This window comes from Micromys minutus, assembly GCF_963924665.1.
Source record: "Micromys minutus genome assembly, chromosome: 4".
Lineage (NCBI taxonomy): Eukaryota > Metazoa > Chordata > Mammalia > Rodentia > Muridae > Micromys > Micromys minutus.
The window spans coordinates 76183899-76207821 of NC_137973.1; the positions used below are offsets into that span (position 1 = coordinate 76183899).

The following is a 23923-nucleotide window of genomic DNA, read 5'->3' on the forward strand; positions in this document are numbered from 1 at the left end:
TCTAGGCTTGACAACCGGGATGCTCCATGCCAGGGTGTTAAGGGACAAACCTGGATGACCATCTGTTGCAACCCCATGAAATGTCTTTAGAGAGGATGCCCTCCCCCAGCTTTACATGAATAATAAAGTCATGATGGTATCACTATTGGAGCTCAGTGATTAAGAGTCCTGGATGAAGAGATTCTCGATACCATATTATGAAGATCTCTCCTGATTCTCTTATTTTTGATGTCGTGGTACTGTACCTTCTGCTATGATAGGGTCAATATCTCAATGTAATCGATCTTTATTTTTCTATTATGGTCTCAGCATTTCATATACAAATGTTTAGCTACTTCCCACCATACCAACACCCCAATTTGAAATCTCAAGAGTTCAGTGAATTTGTATCTCCCATTCTTGAGCCCTTCAGGAGTTTTTCTTGAGTTAATGTTGTCTTCAGCTCTTTAATGCTTTAAAAAAATATTGTAATGTCTTTTGTCTATTGGTGTTTCTTCTAATTATGGATTTTATGTAGTGTTAAGTCATGTTTCCCTCTTTTCCTTAAAAAGGTCTTCAAGATTAAATCTATGTGATGAAAATCTATGTGAAAAAGTCGATTGTGATTTTCTACAATTCAGTTATTTCCTAAGTTTTAACACAGCCAAGGAAAGCCATTTTAACTACAGTCTTAAAAGAGAGGAATTCTATCTTTGCCTTCTAGCCTACTGTTGAGTGTAACCTAGGAAATTTGCTGAAGATTAGGCTTTCTGAGGATTTGCTCGTATGGTTACTTCCGCTTGCTGCAGAACTCCTTCCTGCTCACTGTCACCGTGAGATGTGGCAGGGGGCGAGATGCAGTGTCACTCCAGTGGGACACACTGGACTCATCATAAAGTAATTCTCAGAAGGTATCGTATCTGTGGTGCATGACTCCAAGTGTGAAAACACAGGTAGACACGCACGTTAACTGTCTCCTGGGTGCCTTCATCTGATGTCACAGAGGCTGTTCATTCTGGCTGCAGCAGCTCCCCCTCCCCCACCAGGCACTTAGTCTTTAATATGAGGCTTAGAGCTCTGTTTCTCACTGTATGAGTAAGTTTGCCTTGATCTGGTTATTCAGGATACATGCGCTACTTACACTGAGAAAACTTCAGAGACACAAATCTTGCTTTTAACAAAACCCACCTTGCCAAAGGTGTTTAAGGACACGGGGGTTCTGCAGTCCTGGCCCAGGTTTATGTCCAGATTATATCGCTAAGTAGTTGTGCGACCTTGAGTGAATTCTTGAAATACTGTAAGCCTCATTTCCAATCTATCAAAATAAGATAAGAATCACAGTGTATGTGGTTTAGGGTGAATGAAATGAGGTTGTGCAGGTGAGATTCTTAGACGATGAGAGGGTCATACACTTTCATAGAACAGAAGACCGCAGTCTAGGCCCCTTCTCTTCCCATATCCTCAGGGCACTGAGCAAGTAAAAGCAACTGATCATAAATCATTTCCCTTAGTTCCTTAGCTCCGTGACCTGGAGCCAGGAAACTTATATTTGAGTCACGATTTTGGCACTTGGAAGAGACTAAAATTCTCTTGCAAAATGAATACAGTGAGATTTTCTAGTTAACTTGGTCAATTTATACAAAATTGGCAAGAAAAAGAAAAGAATGTAGGATATTTTATAATCATAATCTTTCTTATTAAAAATCATTTAAAAATATTTTATTTATTTTTGGAAAATGTCGTATGTGCATGCAACATATTGTGATCTCATCCACTTGCCCTGTACCATCCTCAAACTCTCCCCAGGACCCAACAACTTACATACCTCCCAACCTCATGTGTTCTATAAAATTTTATTATTAATAGTAGCCCATGAGTTCTATTAGTGCTGACAAAGTGGAAATGGGACAGTGACTTTTTGTTTTTAATTTGGCATAAGAGTAGCATCAGAAAGAATATAGCTAGAGAGCTTGGCTGGCCAAGATGTATGTAAATTTGAAATATTAAGAATTCATTAAAATCAATCTCTAGCCATTTAATTCTTTAATAATAAGTGTTAGCTCTGCAATTTCTTAGACCCTAAAACTTGATAACTTAAAAATATCACTTAAATTACAATTACTAAAAAATATTAAATGTCTCTAAGCTATTAGGGATAATCATATATTACCCTTAGTTCTCCAACTTGGGACAAGATGTTGATAGGCCTTTTGTTTTCTGTATTTGAAAAATAAACGTAATTTCCTGTGCTACCACATCTGGATGTTTTAAGCATGAAGTATACACTCCATGCAATCGATCACGAGTTACTGTATTTTCAGAGATGGGGTGGAAGCCATGTGTTATCATCTACTGAGACTGGAGTTCTTCCTCCTGCACACCCTCCTTCATCTGTCCCTCTACTTCATTTCCTTCACACTTTTCCTCTTTGTGAGAAGGGGGGATAGGGCAGGGTGGCATACGGTGTGTGTCATGGCCGTCATACACTTGGGTACCTGAGTCAGGAGAATCTCTCAAGGCCAGGGATTTGAGATGAGGCTAGAAACAAAACCAAACCAGTAAGATCCTGCCTCTTAAGATAAAAATTAATTTTTAAATACTGTGACACTTAAGTTGAGTCCCATTGTTGGGTAGATACTATCAGTGGGATTTTAAGCTGATACGCTTTGGTGAAGCAAAATTTTAGAAAGGATGAAAGTATCCAGAATGGCTGGTGCCATAGGATAAGCAGCTATACCACAGAGCAAACACACGTGCTCGAGGCATTGCTTCCAGACCACCCTTAGTGATGACCCCAAGTTCAAAGATGCCCCAAGACACACCCAGCTGCAAAGCATTAGGAAAACTCACAAAACTTACAGAAAACCTGCGAAAGTCACCATGACTTTTTTAATCATTGCAAAAGCCGCTGATTAAAAGTTAGTATAAAGGGTGTAGAGCATCCTGGAGCTGAAACCCCACGAACTGCAAGGAGTGAGCTGAGAGCAGTAAGACAGGAAGTGGTGACAGACCTCATGTGGCAGTGTAGGCACACTGTCACAGCCTCATGAATAACTACAGACCTGTTGGCTGCCGTCCGGCTGTGTGGCTCTTCACTGACAGACACTGAAGTACGAGGGATGAAGTAGGGGATAATATATTGAGTTAGAACTGCTCTGGGAACATGTGATTTCTCCCGGATAAATCCAGCAGACAGTCGGCTGTGTAAAGCCAGAAGTGAGGTCTGTGAGTCACAATGTGTGGTTGCTGCAGCTATGGTTTGGATGACGTCATGAGGCCTGCTGTTTACAGTAAGGAGAGCACGGCTGTTGCCTTGGAGACACCACCGTGGATTCTACACTTAAGAAACAGATAGAGGAAGGGGATTCAGCCCATTCTGGGTTTAGGTTAAGTGAAATAAATTACTAACAGCCATTACTGAATTAAGTAATTACTGAATCACAGAAGTAAGCGACCGACTCTTACAGACTGAATTCAAACAGCATCTCTGTACTCCCTAGTTGTGTGGCCTTAGGAACTTATCTGACTTTTCATAACTGTAAGATGGGGTGATGGTAGTGTCTGCCTATAGCATTATGAGATTTATGACAGGATGGTGAAGTTCTCACATAGGGATTAGGTACACAGAAAGAATTTGGTAAATGCCACCAATGTTTATTAAGAAATCAAAGCAACTCTACCCTGTTGATAGTCACCTTTTTTTCTTTTCTCCAAATGGTAACTGACTCCTCCAGTGACATGAACTAATGAACTTGGTTGGTTTTCATGGTTAGGGCTGCCATGTGAGTAACTCATCAACGTCAGCTTAGCCACTGTGTGTACTGGTGCTACATATCTAAATCTAACTCCAAATTATAAATTGGTAATATCTAAGCCAGGCTTCAACTAAAGATGAAAAAACACTTTGCTCTCTAGATGGAAGTTATTTTCCTCCCACTCTCTCTCTCTGTGTTTGTCTCCCTCTCTCTATCTCTATCTTTGTGTCTCTCTCTGTGTATGTCTCTGTCTCCCATCTCTCTCTTCTTTTTGTCTCTGTCTCTCTCTCTCTCTCTCTCTCTCTCTCTCTCTCTCTCTCTCTCTCTCTCTCTCTCTCTCTCTCTCCCTCTCTCCTCTTTCCTTTGTTTTCATTTTCTCCAATCTCTCTTGTAGGTTGCTTCTATAATTGAGTTTCTTGTTCTCTTTTCTATGAACTTCTGCCCGATAAATGTGCTTAGGTCATGACAGCTTAAATCTTGGATGGTGTTGTGTGGCTCTGCCTGGAAAGATTAGGTCTATTCACCACAGATTCAAGAGGCAAAGCAGACAAACAAGCAAAAAAATACAAACAAAAATCCTACCCAATCCTAGCTTAGTGGACGAAGGAATTTACTGCAGTAACTCGCAGGGGCACAGAGGATTCAGGCAGTGAGTGCATGAGAGAAAAGCCCGCCCCAGAACACCTGCATCTCTACAGCCCCTTGGGTCTTTGAATCCATCACTCAAGAGTCATTTTGCTCTTTGTATGTGTGGATGGAGTTCCTGCCTGTGCCTTTGTGAATCCTGTGAGGTGCAGATAGCCTGCAGGGCCTCCTCTGTTCCTCCAGGAGGGAAGGTTTCATTTCAGAGGAAACAGCTATGCCTCAGATGGGAGTCAAATTAACTAGAGAGAATATTTCCCACCATGCAGTTGCAGTAGGGAAAAGCAATCCTGTTAGCTAGTGATACCTCACAAGTGCTGTGTGAAGAACATGGCAGCTGCCCAGGGATGAGACAGCCACTGTGTCTACCTTGAGGCCACACTGATGGCTTGTATTGAGCTCAACTGTTTAGTAGTTGTGTGATCTTTGACCCATAGCAACACTTTTCTGTTCCTCCGATTCATCATTTGTGAAGTGAGCACAGACTAACTTTCTCTTACATTTACTTTACTTTACACGTATAGGTGTTTCTCCTGCATGTGTATATGTGCCAGGAGTCTGATGCCTGCTGAGATCAGAGCGGGGAATGAACTCCGCGAAACTGGAGTTACTGATGGGTGGGAGCTACCATGGGGATGCTGGGAACCGAACCCAAGTTCTCCGAACGAGTGACAAGTGTTCTTTAATGTCAAGCCATCGCTCTGATCTCTGGGAACAGAGTGAACGTGGAACACTGAGATAGTATCTTCCCACTTCTCTGTATACTCTGTATAAAAGACACAAGCGAAATAGCAGAAATAATCCAAATCCTTTCAGTTCTGGGGGGGGGGGGGAACAGAGATGAATAAGATCTACAAGGGCTAAAATAGATGACCGCAAAGAAGATGCACATAGAGATGACACCGTTCACTGTTGACACGCAGGGAGCAGTCACAGAAACACGACTCTGAAAGGAAGTACTCAGTGTTCGGCTCTGGGATACCCGAAGTGCTAGGGCAGTGGTCCTCAAGAATATTTACATTATGATTCATAACAGTAACAAAATTACTATGAAGCAGCAATGAAAACATTTTGTGATTTGGGGGAGGAGGGTCTCCACAACATGAAGAACTGTATTACAAGGTCATAACATTAGGAAGGTTGAAAAAAACTGTGGTAGGGGATCTGAGAAGGGGAAACTCTGCCCAGAAGAAAGGTACAAGACAGAAGCACTGATCATACTGTTGGTTATGTAGGAGAGGGCTCATGATTGCAAAAAAATATACTTCCTAAAGTGACTGATTCATTGTGAAGCTTGAACAATCAAGAACGAGTCCAGAGGAAGGAGACAGGCAGGCAGGGCTGTGCAAGGTCTCCTGGATTAGCTCGGTGCAGACAGAACTAATTTTAGAAATCAAATGCTGGTACCACTGAAGATTGGAGGGCATGGTCATCTTCTCACAGCATCCTTCTTCTAGATGTGCTTGGCTGGGAAATAACGGGTGAGTAGAGGATCTGATGGAGCATAGGTAGAAAGATGCCAAAGGAAAAAATGCATACAAATGTAGCAAAAAAAAAAAAATGATACATACAGAAATACCACTATAGGCAGTCAGATATTCTGATCACTTATTAAAAAAAGAAGGAAAGAAGAAAGAAAGAAAGAAAGAAAGAAAGAAAGAAAAGGAAAAACCTCAAGCCAGATCACCTCTGTAGAAACATGATAATTAATATTTAATGCTCTACATTAAACTTACTGTTTCTCATAAGAAGACAGACTTCTAAGGTGGACTCCGGGGGCAGTCATGAGTTAGGACTCAAGCAGTAGGGAAAAGGAAGGGAGGGGAGAGAACAGAAGAATCACTGAAGAAACCCGTGCAGTCAATTCAGTTCTGTGACATCATGGGAAATAGAAAGGTGGTTCCAGAGTATACAAATTGACTTCGCTATTAAATTTATATAAGGTTCTACATGATGGTGGAATTGCAATACCACAAGGGTAGGGCAGTAAAGCAAAAAGAGGTTAGCTGGATTGGTCTCGAAGATTGAATTCTACCCATGTTATTAGTCAAGAATGTAGACCCCAAAGAGCACAGAAGTGAGCAGACCCTCTCAGGAATGCACTCCCGGTTCATTATCAGAGAACTTACTGAGTGACAATGGTTCAAACGCCATCTGGTTCTTTCAAATTATTCACTACAAACACTATAATAAGTAAAATCAGAGGAAGCATATCTACAAGATACCAAGAACACATATCCATTCTTAAGTTTTCAGATTAATGCTCCTCCTAATACCAACTCCTCTTAATAAGGTCAAATCACTACTAGAAACAGCAGCAGTTTCTTGCCAGGCAGGTTTCTCCAATGACAATATTAGCCCTTGATGTCACATCGGAGATTTATCTTGTGTCAGAATGTCTTACTTGACATACAGAACGATAAATTTTACAGACGCTATGGTGATATATACCTTATATGTAAGCACTAATTTTCAAAGAAGCAACACTCCTTCGTGGCTTCCTCCTGAGACTAAGATACATATACACTTGGAGTTAGAGAGCACTGGGCAGGGACCTCTCAAGTCACAGACTGACACAGCACACTTCAACAGTGTGAGTTTTGTTCAAGATTGGTGGTAAGTACAATTAACCACTTTAGCTATTCAGTAATGTATATTGAATATGAAAACAACCATGTTATAGATTATAATGAAATTTTTACATTAATTACACTGAAATAACATGCGAGAACAATTCTAATTTTTGCAAATTATATACTATTGCTTTAAAACGGCTGTAGAATCTCCACGGGAGCTTACATTTCTGCTCTGTTGAGAATATTTTGATGAAAAAGTTTGAGACCCACTATCACATAATATTTTAGACACAAACATTTATGTCCTTTATAACTGCTATAAAAATTATAACCACTTCATCAACAGCTGATAATTGTACTCTAGCTCTCTGAAGTGTTTTACATGCATTTCTGTGAGAAAGCATTTAAAATAGAGTACCAGAGCACATATGGTTAATATTCTGTATGATTTCATAGGTATGCATATTGTCCAACTTGGGACCCAGAATCCTTCTTCATGCTTCATTCTTTTCAAGGAAAGAAACTGTCAAATGTCTGCCACTTTGCCATATAAGGAAAATTAAATAGTGCTAAATATTCTTAGCTAATTAAACCATTTTTTATTTTTCTTTACAAATATGTAATAATTTATATTGCAAGCACACAAAGATGCAGATGGGAGATGCCTCACTAGTGGGATAGAAGGGTCATACCAGTGACTACGCTCTCTGCATTTTAAAGAAAGGATTCATTCATTAGTTAATGAATGGCACACATGTAAAGCTACACGACTCTAAAAATGAATATGAAATCTGATTGTATGGTGGTGGGAAAAAAATCATTCATTCAGAATTTCTGGAACTCTCTGCCAGGAAATAGTAGAAGCTCAATAGAAGCTCAATAATGGGTCAGACAGACCTGTCTTCCAGGAGTTTATCATTGAGCGAGAGGGACAATCAGCTCGCTACTGGCAATAATACGATGAACAATAGATCTTATTAACAGTTACATCAAAAATATGTTACAGAGAATGTACATTACATAATAAATATTGGAAAGAGTTTATGGACTGGGTACAAAGTCACTGGAGAGAAACTTGAACGTGACAGACAAGAACGGTACTCAAAACAAAGCAAATCTGGATTCCTTTCCCACAATCCTCAAGGATTTTGGAAAGTAACCGAGGTGCTTTAAGTGTGGAATATTATTAAGGTTTTAGGCACAGAAAGCTGAGATTAAGTTCCAAAAAGTTTGGAAAAAAGAATTTAAGTGCTGGTGTGCAAGTAGTTTATAAAGCGGACTGTGAGTTACAGAATATTGCTGTCAACAGGCTTTCAGTCTCACCTAAACATGGATGTCATTAAATGTTCAGTTATAAGTTCAGGATGTGACACCTCAGAGGCTGTGGATGTGTGCTTAGAGTGGAGTGGCAAGGATCCTAATAACACGAGAAAAATCGGAAAAGCTCAACTGATTTTAAGTTATTTACAGGCATAAAAGATGTGTGTGTATGTGTGTGCATGTGTGTGTATATGTAAGTGTATGTGGGTGTATATATGTGTTTATGTGTGTATGTGTTTGTATGTATATGTGTATATGTGTGTATGTGTATGTGTTTGTATGTGTGTGTATGTGTATGTATGTGTTATGCATATATGTATGTATGTGGGTATGTCTGTGTATGTGTGTGTATGTGTGTATGTGTATGTATGTGTGTATATATGTATGTATGTGTGTATGTCTATGTATGTGTGTGTTTATGTGTGTGTGTGCTCGTACATGTCCATACTTGTTTCATTCACATTATTGACAGGTACATCTCTCTCACTAGCTTTTGCTACCTAGAAATTGCTCATGGATAGAACGTGCTTGTATCAGTTGAAAAGAAAGTTTTGTTTTTAATACTCAAATATCTGTATGAATACACAACAGTAAGGCCCTTCCTATTTTTCTCTCTTTTTATTCTCAGGCATAGATATTCTTCAGCAACTAGGCCTTGGAGGCAGAGATGTAAGATATCTGTCATCGGTGACAGATGTGCCGTCGTTGTCCACACCATTACCTCAGGGGGTCCACTTAACGAAATTTGGTGTCGTCTTAACAGACAACGCCTATGTAGAGTCACCTCTCCTGGACATCTTACCAGTGAGCCTGAGACAGCCACTGACAGTACTGATTGGGTTGCAGTCATTCAGGGTGAACAATGCATTTCTCTTCAGCATTCGGAACAACAACAGGCTACAGTTTGGCGTACAGCTGCTACCTAAGAAACTTATGGTGCATGTCGGAGGAAAGCAGACAGTCACTTTCAACTACAGTGTCCATGATGAGCAATGGCACTCGCTGGCCATCACGGTGGACCGCCGCGTTGTCTCCGTGTTTGTTGAGTGTGGAAAGAGATATTTTAGTGGAGAGGCTACTTCAGAAGTTCAGACCTTTGACCCTCATAGTGTGTTTACCTTGGGAAGGATGAGTAACAATTCGGCCCACTTTGAAGGAACCGTGTGCCAGCTGGATATCATTCCTTCTGCAGCGGCATCCGCCGACTACTGCAGACGCCTGAAACAGCAGTGTCCCCGAACGGACGCACCCCAAGCTGAGAGAAGCCCTTCTCATACAGCTGCAGTGCCCACCAGACACCCTGAGCACACTCCCTGGCCCAGAGGATTTGGCGGAACTGACCTGCCACAGGAGACATTGGCTGATGACAAAAGCATTCCAAACAACAGAAGAAATGGTTCTGTCACGGTGCACAAAAGTCAAGAGCACCAGACACCAAGGGCTCAGATAACTTCTTCCCATTCAGGAAACTTCTCAGCTGTGACTCTCCCAAACTACAGAATCCAAGCTAAAGAAACCATCACCAAGGAAGAAACCAATTTAACCCCGCCAACGCCCCATCATCTCCCTAGTGAGGCAAGAATGAACGAGGAGGAGAGAATTAACCCTCTCTACCCTGAATTGGACAACATTACCCAACAGGAGGAGGCAGCTGGCCTGCCCTCACCTAAGAAGGCATCATCCAGCATTGCACGAACAAATCCAGACACCGTGACTAGCCTCAAAGAGGTTATCACAGCAAATCTACACACCAACGAACTCATGGAAATGGAACGGATCTTGAACAGCACCTTGTATAGAGTGATACATGGGCCCTCGGTAGATAACCACCTTGAACTAAGGAAGGAAGGTGAATTTTATCCAGATGCTACTAATCCCATCAAAAATAGCTATGAACCACAGCCTTATGATTATTACTATTATGAGGATTATAATGCAATGCTTGACATGGAGTATCTGAGAGGCCCCAAAGGAGACTCTGGACCTCCCGTAAGTTGGATTTTTCTTTTTAAACCATGTGTTCATGCACTAACTTACTGTGTATTTCAAAGAGGGATCTGAACCATATAACATAGGACAGAGCAGACATGTTTTAGAAATGTACCCTGCCACAGTGGATGACATCATTCTTATTGTAACACATCAGCCAGAACACAGCCCTGTCTCAAATTACACTTTTGTTTTTGATTGTTAGGCTGAAAGTTACCTAATTCTGGGTAAAGTGTTGGGGAGACAATATGGTTTTCTAATTCAGTTGAGATCCAACCAGGAATTTAGCTGCAAAGTAAAGATTTATATTTTTTATATAAAAAACAAAAACACACACTCAATGCCTAGTTATGTTTAAAGGGTATAGATAAAAGTTAGATTAAGGAAAATATAGTGAATATACCGGTTACGTATTCCATTATCAAAATTGTATCAAGTGGATTAGGAAAGTATAATATTTGTTTCTAGATAGACATTATTTTGTAGACAAATGCTGGGGGAAACCTGTACCCTTATTCTCAGTGAAATATTTTCATTTGCATGGTGCATAAAGTATTTCATTATCCCTATAACGATGTAGCCAACCTACATGTGGATTAATATAAACTCTACCTACCTTATATAAAAGTACTCAGTCAACCAACCTACTCTGGGAAGAAAAAGATAGCCAATTTAGTGGAGAACCCCACGTCAATCTAATAACATACAAACACGTTTGTGAAACATTGGTCTGAACTTTTCAGATCTGAATTTCTTCCATGATGCAGGTCCAAATAAAGATAAACATTTGAAATTTTCTAAAATTATTTAAGACCTCACTTGAAACTGCTGTTGTAGCTGCTTCTTTTTTGTTTTGTTTTTTTTGCTGTTGATATTTGGGGATTTTAAGTAATTTGCTTGTATATCTTCAGAATTTTATTTCAAATTTCCAAATATACTATGTCCTAAGGCACATTTTAAAATTGCCTTATGTGCGTGGGTGTTTTGCTGGCATGTGTCTCTGTATCACATGAATGTTTGATGGCCAGGGAGGCCAAAGGGGACCATCCAGTCCCCTGGAGTTACAGACTATTGTGAGCCACCCTGTACATGCTGAGAAGCTAACCCAGGTCTTCTGAAGGGACACCGATTACTCCTAACTGCTGAGCTATCTCTCTAGTATCATCATGATACTCCTTTACTTAATGAGTCATTGGTGGAGTTCTTGAAACCATAGTCTGGATAAGATGATGCCATGTCCTTGGCTTGTGTTTCCCTGTGGTTATTACTTGAGGCAGCTGATGTTTTCTCAACAACCCTTCCTAAGGCAAACTGTTGGAAGTTACAATAAATCCACTAGGCATAAATAAATAAATAAATAAATAAATAAATAAATAAATAAATAATCTTTGCAGTGATTATAATCAGTAACAATAAAATTTGGTACTATTAAATTGCTGAAAGGCCAGAATGATCAAACAGGTGTTCACTTTCCTAAGAAAGTCAATGTAGTGGCAGAAACATTTATCTCCATCTGGATCTGTAGAGCAATGTGTTCGGTGCACATTTTCTTAGTCTCTGCTTAGCTTGAGGCAGAAGAACAGTATTTGCTCTGAAGGAATCTACATTTCAATAATAAAATTGATATACATGTGTAACTATGTCTTGCGGTAAAGCAAGGTACATCCTGTTGGGTGCTGGAGAAAAGGTTCAGTATTAGAGTGAACAGTCTGCACCCAGAGCTAGGGCAGTCCCATTGCCACTGGGACACAAAACCTGCCTGCAGAGAGCGGATCTCCCAGGAGTGCTCTCCCTCCTAAGCCCACAGGTGAGAGCCCAGTTTCTCTCCACTGACTGTGCAAAGAGAGAGCCACCAGGACTGCTTGGGACTGGACCCTTCCGGACTTCATTTGTGCTCAGAGCTAGGGCTGGTCCACTGACCGGCAAAACCCAAATAAGGTCGTATTACATCATACTCAATCTTGACTGTCAAATTGACATTGTTTTCGGGAATTTTGTAGGTCTCTAAGCAAGAATATTAACTTACCAAAGTCAGTCTGGCCATGGTACCAAAAAGTGATGGGCAGTTCTAGGTGATATCTTGGAGTTGTGTGATTGAGACATTATCTGGGTTGGCAGAAGTAAAAATGGGAAGGCAGGATTCAGGAGATATTCTGAAAGAAGATCTATGATAGAGCTCAGAATTGCTTGGATCTAGGGTCCAAGTAAAGAAAGGGAACCAGAGGTTGTTGTCAGGATTTAAGGACTGAGCAAACAGAGATGGCAATACTTCAAATGGGGAAGAGACTCTGTCCACTTAACAGCAGTGGGTGACAAGAAGAAGCACTGAGTAATTCAGTTGGAAGGATTGAGGAAGCGAAGCTAATGCCTGGGTATAAATCTGAGAGTCCTCTTTGTCAATAATGCAGTTTAAATTTACAATTCCATAGATATAAGAAAGACACATAACAAATACACATCCCTTTTCACACTGTGATAATCCAATAATCCATGAAATCGAGGTATTAGGTACTTTTGTTTCCATGTTATTTTTTTTTGGGGGGGGGGTAGAGGCTTCAAGTTCTGTCTGCTAGTTCTTCATGAAATAGATGCTACTGTAAACTAGTCGACCCAAAGCATCCTCCCTCTGTAATCTGTCAAGCCGTAGGATTTCATTCTTATGGGTGAATACACCCATAAGACAACCTTGCTTGTCTCGTGTAAGACATCTTGCTATCTAGCCATCCCCTGGTGAGAACCCAGATGGACTGACTCTCTCATTAGTTACTGGTGGTGTCATGATAAACATGGAGGGGCAGCTGAACGGGAAGGAAACCGACTTTTAGGTTTTACCCAGTGTTCGTACTGCATTCCTGCTAACAAGAGTTTATGAAAATTTTTTTCATCCTTATTATAATTTTTTTTTTTTTTTTGGAAAAACTGAGGGGAATAATATCCTGTTGCAGGTTTTGATTGCATTTCTTTGAAGACTAGACAACCCGAACATTTTTTTTACATGCTTATTAGACCCCTGTATATCTTCTTTCAAGAAATGTTCACAGTTGGTTTGTCCAACAGCAGAGGTTACTGTCCTAAAGTTTCTAAAGCTCTTACGTATTCTATTACAACCTTGTTTGATAAACGCTTGAGAAATATCTCCCACACTGAAGACTATGTTTTCATCGTCTTTATTTAAGATTCATTTTTATTTTGTGTATGTGAGTGTTTAACATTCATCTCTGTGAGTGCACTGCATGAATGCCTGGTGTTTGCAGAAGCCAGGATCTGTGGTTAGAGACAGTTGTGAGCCCCCACATGAGTACTAGGAACTCAAGTCTTTTGTAAGAGCAGCTCTTTCCCACTGAACTGACTCTCTATCCCCTCCTTTATTGAGTTGTAAATCATCTTGCTTTATTAGTGAGCTCCTGGCTTGTCACATTTGGTAGAAGACAGCTCTGTTACATTTTATAAGAAGCTTGCCATTTAAACAGGTAAAAATGTAACAGGTTATTCAGATCCTTGCTATAATTCTTTTAAAAGAACACAAACTATTTAGGGGTTTCCTTTTTCCAAGCTAAAGTCCTCTTTTGAAGTGTCCTAAAAACAAAACAAAACAAAACAAACAAACAAACAAAAAATCCCAACTGTCCTTGACCTTCAGCTCTAAGTTGATTTTCTCCTTCCATAATTAAAATAAATTTAGGTAAAAATTACAGACAAAATCACTAGTTATGCTCTACGAGAAAGCCAGATAGCACTCTATAACTCTATGCCATGGACTTCCCATTGTCATTTCTGTCCAGATGAAAGAGAACTTGTCGAATGCTGATTTGAGTGAGGAGTTAATGTTGCTCTAAAAACATTGTCAGCTTAGAACAGAAAATGGGGGGAGGAGAAAGAGACGAAAGGGGTTATTATGGAGTAGAAATATGATAAAGATTTGTGAGGAAAGGCATGCTTACTGTTTATCCTGCCTAATGCCTTGATGTTTGCTTCCTAAGGGTCCCCCTGGTCCGATGGGTATCCCAGGACCATCAGGCAAGAGAGGCCCACGGGTAAGTAGATGGACTTCATTTCATGCAGCCCAGGAAATAGGTAACATTCCAGGGCAGTTTTACCCGCAGTGCTGGGTGGGATGTACATCCTCTGGAAACTGCCTCTTCACACTTAGCTCCTCCTCTGCAGCCTTGTTCATAGCCAAAGAACTCTCTGCGAAAATCTCCAGGGAATAGGATCAAATTCAGAGAGCCATGGCTGCCGTGCTTGGCTTCTCACACCATTCTTAGTTAAAGACACCAGTGCTCTGAGGTAAGCTTTGTTCAGGAAATAAAGATCAGACTTCCTTAAACAGTGCATTCTGGGATCGCAGTGCATTCTGGGATTGCAGTGCATTCTGGGATTGCAGAGTGGGGAAATGCTGGAGCCGCCCCCAGAAGGAAAGGAGCTGCCTCAGGGATCATCAGCAGCGATTTCTCATGTGACAAGGGTTCCATAAAAGATATATTGCTCTGTTTGAATTAGTTTCTCCCAATCCTAGAGAAATAAAGGTGGAATTTTTTCCTAAAGAAAGTTTGTCTTCAATAAAGTAGAAAAAGAATCGTAGGCCGTGGAAACAGATGCAAATGGGTTTAATGTAATCAACTTCTCTTGGCACCACAATCTGTAATATACTAAGAATATAAAGCCACGTTGTCGTAAAATATTACTCTCCTCTCTGTAGAGTCACACCAATGACTATGCACCTGAAGGTGAGACAAATCCCATTGTGCCTTAAAGACTTTTTGGCATCTAAACTCTGAAACTCTGGAGTTGATGGCCTATCAGGCTCAACCGCATCCCCGCCCCCACCCCCTCCCTCTCCCCTCCTCCACCCTTCTTCCATCCCCTCTCCTATCCCCATCCCATCTCCTCCTCATCCGCTGCCCCATCCTCTCCCCCATCTCCTCCTCCATACCCCAACCCCTCCCCATTCCTTTCCCCATCCCCTCCCTCATCCCCTCCCTTTCCCTGTCCTCTCCAGTCTTTGCCTATTCTCTTCCCTCCAGCCTGTCAGCCTGTCATGTCATCCCTCCACTTCTGTGAGGAGACATTAGAACCTACACTTCTGCTTGCAGCCTTTTTCATCCTGAGTTCATCCCTTCTTCATGCTGAGGCTGTTACTCCCACTAGGCTGACCCAGGACACATGGTCTCCTCTAAAGTCCAGCCCTCTTATTTGAGCAACCTTCCATCTCCTACAGAGAGGACTGTCTGCTTTGTGAGACTACTTATTTCAGGTGCATTCCTAACTTCATTGCTTTTGGTCAACTCTCTAACCCGAAAGTGGCAGCATTGGAAATTCTCTTTCCTGATCCTATTTGGCTACAACCAACTTATCATTCCTCTTTGAAAATCCCAAAGGTTCATTGATACAAGTTTTCCCTAAAGCCATTGTGTTGGCTCATGGTTGCACGGCTGAGTTCTGGGAAACAGGACTAAGCCCATTACCCTAGAGTCTACAGTAACCATTTGTTCATTAATCTCCACCTCCTTTTCATTCTTAATATTATAATGCCATGAACTGTAATATTTTCTCCTTAGTTTTATTCTTATTAGATGTATCTTCAGTGTCATCACTGAGTACACTACAATTTTTTTTTTCTGAAGAGACAGCAATTGCTTACTTTATCTTGTATGTTACAATTATGACTAGAGATCACAGAGGTGAGATTTATAAAACCCACTAGAAACCTGCAGACCTGGAAGCTTTCAGGAGAACATGTTTCAGTTTCTGTACACACTGTTACTGTGAACTTATTTTTTCTCCTGTGTAAGTAACACTACAGTTGCTGTCTCACAAGGTTGTCGCATGAGTTACTAACGAGATTTGTCAAGCATCATTCAAGGTGCAAACTAGCTTCTCAGGGGATAGAATCAAATCTTAAATTAAGATTATACTGCATTATCAGTAAAGGACAATCAAACTGACAAACATCCAAGTGTCTGATGGGTTTTTATATGGAATACTGGGCTAGTAGGATAGAGAGTCTTTTCAAAGACATTTTAACCCTGAAACTAAATAGCACATGTCACCAGGCAGTTGAAACAACACCACAGTGCTTACGTCCTGGAGTAGAACAGTGTGAAGTGTCTGGAGGCAGCTCACTAAATCTCACACACGGTAGTTTCAACAGGATTGTTGGGAGAGAGACGATTCTTCATGAAAATGAGTCCAAGGTTTTAAAAGGAAAGTAGAACAAAACTGGTTTGAGGAATCACTGGGAAAGATGTAGGAAAGTCAATGAATTATCCCATATGCAAATTGTGGCTTCAGAAAGGGAGGCAGCGGTTGCGGAGCACAGAAACCAAACTATCACACATTGTTAGGGTTGTGACTGTACAGCTTAGATGAAGAGTAGGCTGTGTGCCTGGAATAGAGGTGGTGGGTAATGCCACACCTCTGAGCAACGAGCAAGGATGGAATGTGCCATGTTGCTGTCTGAACAACATAGTGGGTCTTTCTGAGACCGGAGTGTCAAAGGTGGCAGAAGGAATGACTTTGAAAATATAGGTTTAATTTTGTTTTTATCATTCATTTTAATTAGGTTATATTATGTGATCATTGTTTGAATGTGGAAAGAAATCCTGTTATTTATATCTGTCCTAGGAATAATAAGGCAGTGTCATTATTTGCAGGGTATTCCGGGGCCACATGGAAATCCCGGGTTGCCTGGACTGCCAGGTCCAAAGGTAAGTAAATCCCGATGAGCATGTGTCATTTCCTGACATCTTAGAAGAATGTTCTCTGCCTTTCAGGATAGTCTTCAGACATAGAAAGTCTGACAGTCCTGGGTCATGCTTCATTAACAGAATTGTCTGGTCAGGTGGTCCCAGATAACACAGAGAAATAAGCCAAGTGAGCATGAGGAACATGCCAGTGCGCAGCATCCCTCCATGACCTCAGCTTTAGCACTTGCTCTGGGTACTGTTGCCCCTTTATAGACACAATGCCATGTAATCTACAGGAATTTTTGTTTGTTTGTTTGTTCAACATTAGTGTCCTGCTGTGTTGAACTCCTGGACTCAAGTCTTTTTACCTCAACCTCCCAAATGCTGGTGTTGCCTGCACTTTCCTCTAAGCCCAGGTTCATATTGTTGTTATTTAATCACTTGGGCCCTTAAATATTAAAATACCATAAAAGCCACTTCTTAGGTGAGTAATCTTGTCACTGCAGATGTACTACTGTAGCCTTCTTGGTACAAACGGTGATGGCCATGAATAGAAAACAGGCTTTTCTCTCAGAAGGCCTCTTTGACTATAGGACATGGGATTCTTAGTTGTATTTCCAATTTGCTTCTAAATTTGAAGTTAAAAAAATGAGAAGACCGAGCAGCAGGTGGGACTCCTCTGATCATCTCTGCTTAGTCAACTTGAAAGCTATTCAGAAGCATCCATGAATCCACAAAAAAAAGATGTATTTCTTCCTTCTCTCCCAGAGTGAAAACAGGATTTACCATTCTCTAAAAGTGGAGAATTGTTTATTTTTAGCTGAGACTAGTAATAAAATTCACAAGTGAAATGTTAAAAATTCTCTGTTGTGGCTTCTATATTTTAATAAAATCCGACAAACACATTAAGAAAAAGACACATTTCTCTTAATCACTTGGAACCATCTGTTTTCTGTTGATACAATAGAATTTCATAGGTTGGGGAAAATTATCAAGAAAATAAGATCATTTTAATCCATGGTTCTAGTCTGAAAAATTTAAGGTTGGCTTTCTTTGGTGACCATCTTCTGGCTAGCTTCAATATAAATATGAAATATAGAAGGGTTTGGGGACAATGGGTTGACATAGCAACCTGTCTTGTAATAGATAAGAGCCTCTGAGAAGACAGGTCACCACTTCAGAGAGATTGCATTCATTAATCTATTCATGAGGTCCCTGTCCCTAGGACCAAAACACTCCCCACTTACCAACATGGCATATTGAATTCATAGCAAAATCATAAGAAAATTAATTTAATATTGTGTCCAAAACTGCTGACTGAAAATTGATGTCGTAATTCATTGACAGTATCTCTGTTCTAATAACAGAAGATTTTCAGAGTCTCTTTTTTACTTCTATTTTTTTTCTCAATAACCAAAGTAATGTGAGCATACACATTCAAGAGTTTGAAAAGTTACTCAGGCGTAGTCAATATATTAAAATTTTAAGTTTTGTGATAAGCGATTTTCTTTGATCAAACTGTCACCACTCCAATGCTAAAATAATAGTGATAATTTGTTGTGATTCACAAGTAGTAGAGGAGGCATAAGCTTTATAATTCATGTAAAGAAGCGGTTTTAATAGTTTACTTTTTAATTCCAATTTCTCATAAGAGGTTATTAGAGAACTTAGAGACAGAGATAAAAATATACTAAAAAGCAAATAACCCAACTTTGGCTCAAAATGTTTTTTTTTTTTTCTGTATTTTTATCTTTTACCAATTTTTCACATAAATTTAATGAGTTCTACCCATGTTCATGTCATGGGCCCTCTGTCACCTCTTTTCCTTCCCCACTGACATCCTCCACCCAAGAAGTCACCCTCCTATTCACAGCTCTTCTTTGTGTGACCCACTGAGGTTGGTTGGAGTTCCTTGTATACATGAGTAGAGTTGTTTCCCGATGCTTGAGGCAACACCACTAGCTCCTCCAGGAGGCTCCCGCTCCATCCATTTTGAAAAGCCAGGGGGCTCAGTCTTGTTCTTATAGTGACAACAAACTGTTGTGAATTCGTGAATACAAAATAATGTTTATCTAACACATTATGCTGTGCATAGTGACTTCAGACTCTGCCTGAAGTCAGCAATACATATAATGCTTCCCTAAGTGTCTCTTAACTCTCATATCTAGGGCCCCAAAGGAGATCCTGGGCTGTCTCCAGGCCAAGCTGCTTCTGGAGAAAAGGTAATTATTTGTCAATGAGATAAAGATATTTTATTTTTTAATGTTTAAAAATAAAATTCCCCAGGGGCTGGGGAGATGGTTTAACGGGTAAAGTGCTTGCTGCACTACACATGCATGAGCATATGAGTTTGGATCCTGAGCAACCATATTTTAAAAACTAATATGGTGGATGCTGCTGGGTCAGGCAACTTCAGTGCTGGGAGCCAAGAAAGGCAAATCCTAGGGGCTTTCCCTAAATTCCTGGTTGAATTGGGGACCCTGCCTTGAAGAGTAAGGCAAAGAGTGATGGAGAAAGACCCAGCATTACCTCTGTCTTCCATATTTGCATATGGAAACGTGTACACTCAAGCACACACGTATATACATATGCTTGCACACATGCACATATGTACACACACCATATACATATACATGAATAAATAAACACTATTTCACCCTTTAAAATACATATTTTATTGTGGCCAGAGAAGAAATCAGAAAACTATTGAATTTTAATGAGCAAAGAATTTGAAGACTCAAGTAGATTATGGACCATTGGCTTCCGTTGCTGGTTTAAGTCTTCCCATTGATTTTAAAAGGTGTCCTCTGTAGCTTGACATTGTGGTACTCAGGGTGAATTGGCTGAAATATTGGAGCAGAATGTGACCTTTTATTTCTGTTTGTTCCTTTGAAACAAGGTCATATGTAGCTGAGGCTGGCCTCAAACTCTCTGTGTATCCAAAATACCATTGATCCCTCTCTCTGTTCCCCAAGTGCTGGGATTTACAGATGGTTATCCTCCTGTCTTAGTCAGGGTTTCTATTCCTGCACAAAACATCATGACCAAGAAGCAAGTTGAGGAGGAAAGGGTTTATTCAGCTTACACTTCCACATTGCTGTTCATCACCAAAGGAAGTCAAGACTAGAACTCAAGCAGATTAGGGAGCAGGAGCTGATGCAGAGGCCATGGAGGGATGTTACTTACTGGCTTGCTTCCCCTGGCTTGCTCAGCTTGCCTTCCTATAGAATCCAGGTCTACCAGCCCAGGGATGGCTCCACCCACAATGGGCTGGGTCCTCCCCCCTTGATCACTAGTTGAGAAAATGCCTTACAGCTGGATCTCATGGCAGCATTTCCTCAACTGAGGCTCCTTTCTCTGTGATAATTCCAGCTTGTGTCAAGTTAACACAAAACCAGCCAGTACACCCACCATGGCTGGCCTAGAAAAAATTCTTAACTTCAAAGGTTTTACTGTTGATATGCAGGACATGATAACACCTAAATGCAAAGGCACACATCACAGGTTAGGAAGGTTCTAATCCTGTGCATGGTATCATGGGTACAGTGACTCCCAGAGATAGTTTTTATGCAGTTGGATTATAGAAACTTTTATAAATTTAAAGCCACACCAGGAACCCTCAAATATATTAATCTAAAATTTTAGGAATTGTTTTTCCATTATAGAACTGAATTCATGGAATTAGAAAAACACAGAAAACAAGGAAAGTTTATTTCCAGGAAGACAACATCTTCGTTGACCTGGTCATCTTTATGAGAAAAAAAATAATACTAGGAACTCTGAGAAATGATATGCTATCTAAATTCCTAAATACAGCATGTTTACTCTATTATTAAATGCTGAAATTAGAGGTCAACTCCGTTCTGGTGAGTTCAAAATAGAGACTCCGGGTTAAACCTCGGCATCCATATCAAATGCTTGGTTTTATCTTTCTCTGTGGTTTGGTTTTTTTTTTTTTTTTTTTTTTTTTTTTTTTTTTTTGTATAAAATATAGGGTGTTGCAGTATGGGAGTGGAGTCGTGAACGTCTCCATTTGAAGTGTCTGCACTTATTCATCCACTAACTGTGCTTAATAGTGTATATAAGAAATGTGGTTAGATGTAGAAATTTAATACTCCATGTACGGTGAGCTTTAAGTAAAACCTACGTTTTGGATGGATGCATTTCTCTGCCTTTTGTCTTTTCCCGGGTAAAGACAACCAGGCCTTAAGCATGACCGACAAGGGCTGTACTACTCCACCACATGTAAAGCAATCTCCTCTCTGTTGATATGTGTGTGTGCATACCATGTGTTGGAGGGGAGGGCCATTCACATGTCACAGCGAATGTGTGGGAGTCAGACAACAACCTTGACTACTGGTCTTTGCCTTTAACATAGTTGGAACTAGGGCCACTTGGGCATTTCCCACTGCATAAGCCACCCTGGCTGATCGTAGGCCTTCTGGGACTTCCCTATCTCTGTTTCCCATCCTGCCAGGGGAGCCCTGGATGGCAGAGGTGTCCTACTGTACCCAGCTTCACCTGGGTGCTGGCGATTGTAAATCAGGTTCTTGTACATGTGCAGCAAGCATTTTGCCCACCGAGCCATGGTCCAGGTACACCATGACCCTGTAATCCCTCGACCTAACTCCCCAGAGTAAGTAGGATTGCAGGGTTGCATCACCAACCCAGCTGAAAAAGGGAAGTAAAATGATAAAATAATTTAAATCTTGTCTCTTAGGAACTGCGTTTGTAGTAAATCCGATTCTCCCTCTTGACACTGCAACAGGTTTGTTGCTGGTGATGAAGTGAAAAGCCCACAAAAGAATCTTGTACCTTTATTCCTTGGGATCCGTCCTCATCTAGATGGGGAGAAGTCAGCCCTCATCCTTGAGGTGTAGGAGTTTACTTTTCCTCTGAGCTGGAGAGGTCCTTCATCTGTGCCCTTGAAATCTGAGCCTCAGTACACCCAAGTGCAGCCCTGTGCAAGGTTAAAGAGATATCTTTAGATGCTGTAAACTGTAAATCTGGGGGTAAGGGCATTCCTAGAGAATAAAGCAACACAGAGAAAGGAATAAAAGCATTCACCTGGGGAAAATATCAGTTATTCAGTACTGGAAGAGGTGAGGAAGCCCTGGGGTTGGGGGTGGAGGGATGTTGGAGAAAAATAAAGAATGCTAGGAAGGTCTGAGAGAGGCCAGATTGTCAAGATCAGAAATATATGCAAGGAGGGCTTGTTGTCTCGGGTTAAAACTTTAATTTTCCATTTTCTTTCATGGTTTTAAATGTCTCTGTTCTGTTTCCAGGGTGACCCAGGTCTTTTGGGGTTAATGGGCCCCCCTGGTTTACAAGGTGAAAAGGTAAGCCTTTCTCTCTGACACGGTGGAGTGTTGGATGGACCTCAGAGCCTGTCTATGGATATAATCCTATTGTGTGTGCAGTTGAGGTTCACACTGATGTCACAGAGCCCTTTGCTCAGCAAACTTTAACCAGGCTAGTACAAACACTTAATATCCATTAGAGATGAGAGCCTGAAAAAATAAAAAAGACCCTTGAGTTTTGTGATGGAGATCAAATTCACAGGTAGGACAGAGTCAAAGTCATAGGCAGGAAATTGAAGTCCTCCTTCTTTTAAGGTATATTAACCACCATCTTAGTTCTGAGGCTCCTCTGTCTTTTTGTAACATTTATGCCCATAGGAGATGTCTCTTGGACTTTCTTTTTAAGGATTCTCACCCATTAGAAAGTAATGTCTGCCAGGATGTGTCTGTAAACATGAGCTTAAGAAGTCATTGGTGGGTCCAGACCTTTTTGGTTGCTGTGACACATACCTGGAAGAAGCCATTTAAAAGGAGGAAAGATTTCTTTTGGCTTACAGTTCACAGATATCAGCCTTTGGGTAGCTGGCGGGAGGGATAGAGAATCCGAGTGGGAGGAGCAAAGTGCCTCACCTTATGGCAGCCAGGGATCACAGACAGATAGAAAGGACAAGACTGGCTCAAGAACCCATCTCAATGGCCTACTTCCTCTAGGTAGGGCCTTCATCCTAAAATCCCAAGCACCTCCAGAAATAATGTCAGGAGCCAGGAGCACACCTTCAGTACACAAGGGCTGCAGGGGGAGGGCGAGTCGTTTCCACATCTTAATAGGTCGAATGGAAATGAGTCTTGGCAACAGAGAGTAAAGAGCCACGAGTGCATAGCAAGTCACATGACAGCGGCTCTTTCTCCTAACCCAGCTACTGTAAGAAGCTCTCAAATAAACGAAGCATCCGTTAACAGAAACTGAGCACGATTTTTTTCTTAAATCAGGTAACGTTAAGAATGCACAGTTCATGAGGGTACAGTCTAAACTCAGACTGCTTAGCTGGACTGAGACAATTTCCCGTCATACTGTCTACCTGTATGCATTTTATATAAATGCATAGCAAATCCATATTCATAGTGGGCCTGGTGTATTTTACTGTTGCTTTTTGTTTGGAGGGATAAGGGCAGACAGTATTGGGTAGAACGTTCAGGGATTAATGATTTCTAAACCTTTTAGCTTTATGACCTTAGAAGGTTAATGACATTTTTAAACATTGAACTCCTTCATTCAGTTGAGGTTTTGGCACCATGTAATTTGCAGAGCTGTTTCTTACAAACAGGATTTGTGCTAGAAAAATCTAGAATAGAGGCTCATACTAGGAATGCCTCACACACCCTGTTTCTTCATTCTTACAGTTTTCTCCCAGTGTTAGATGAATTTCTAAGCTCAAATCAGTTTCTCTAAGGAAAGAAACTAAAATAATCCCAGAGAGGTTATTTTCAGCATCACAAGAGTCATAACAGGAGCAAGACAGAGACCCCGCGGAGACTGAGCCTATGAGCTTTTAACTGTGCATATGTTCATAATGAGAACTACATACGGTGCTTAAGTCTTAACCAATTCTTCGAACTTTAACATTTTTTTATCAGTTGATCCATTTTATGGATTACTTTGGTAGCACTGCTGGTAT

General features: G+C 40.8%; 1 protein-coding gene across 1 annotated transcript in view; it reads left to right on the forward strand.

Moving 5' to 3' along the window:
• Positions 1–23923, forward strand: part of COL24A1 (collagen type XXIV alpha 1 chain) — a gene marked incomplete at both ends in the record, with an annotated part of 253479 nt that overhangs the window by 10293 nt on the left and 219263 nt on the right. The window contains 5 exons of the mRNA XM_080916055.1: positions 8901–10261; positions 14242–14295; positions 16915–16968; positions 19116–19169; positions 22233–22286. Of these exons, the coding sequence (XP_080772181.1) occupies positions 8901–10261; positions 14242–14295; positions 16915–16968; positions 19116–19169; positions 22233–22286 (1577 nt within the window). The remainder of the gene's footprint in view (positions 1–8900; positions 10262–14241; positions 14296–16914; positions 16969–19115; positions 19170–22232; positions 22287–23923) is intronic.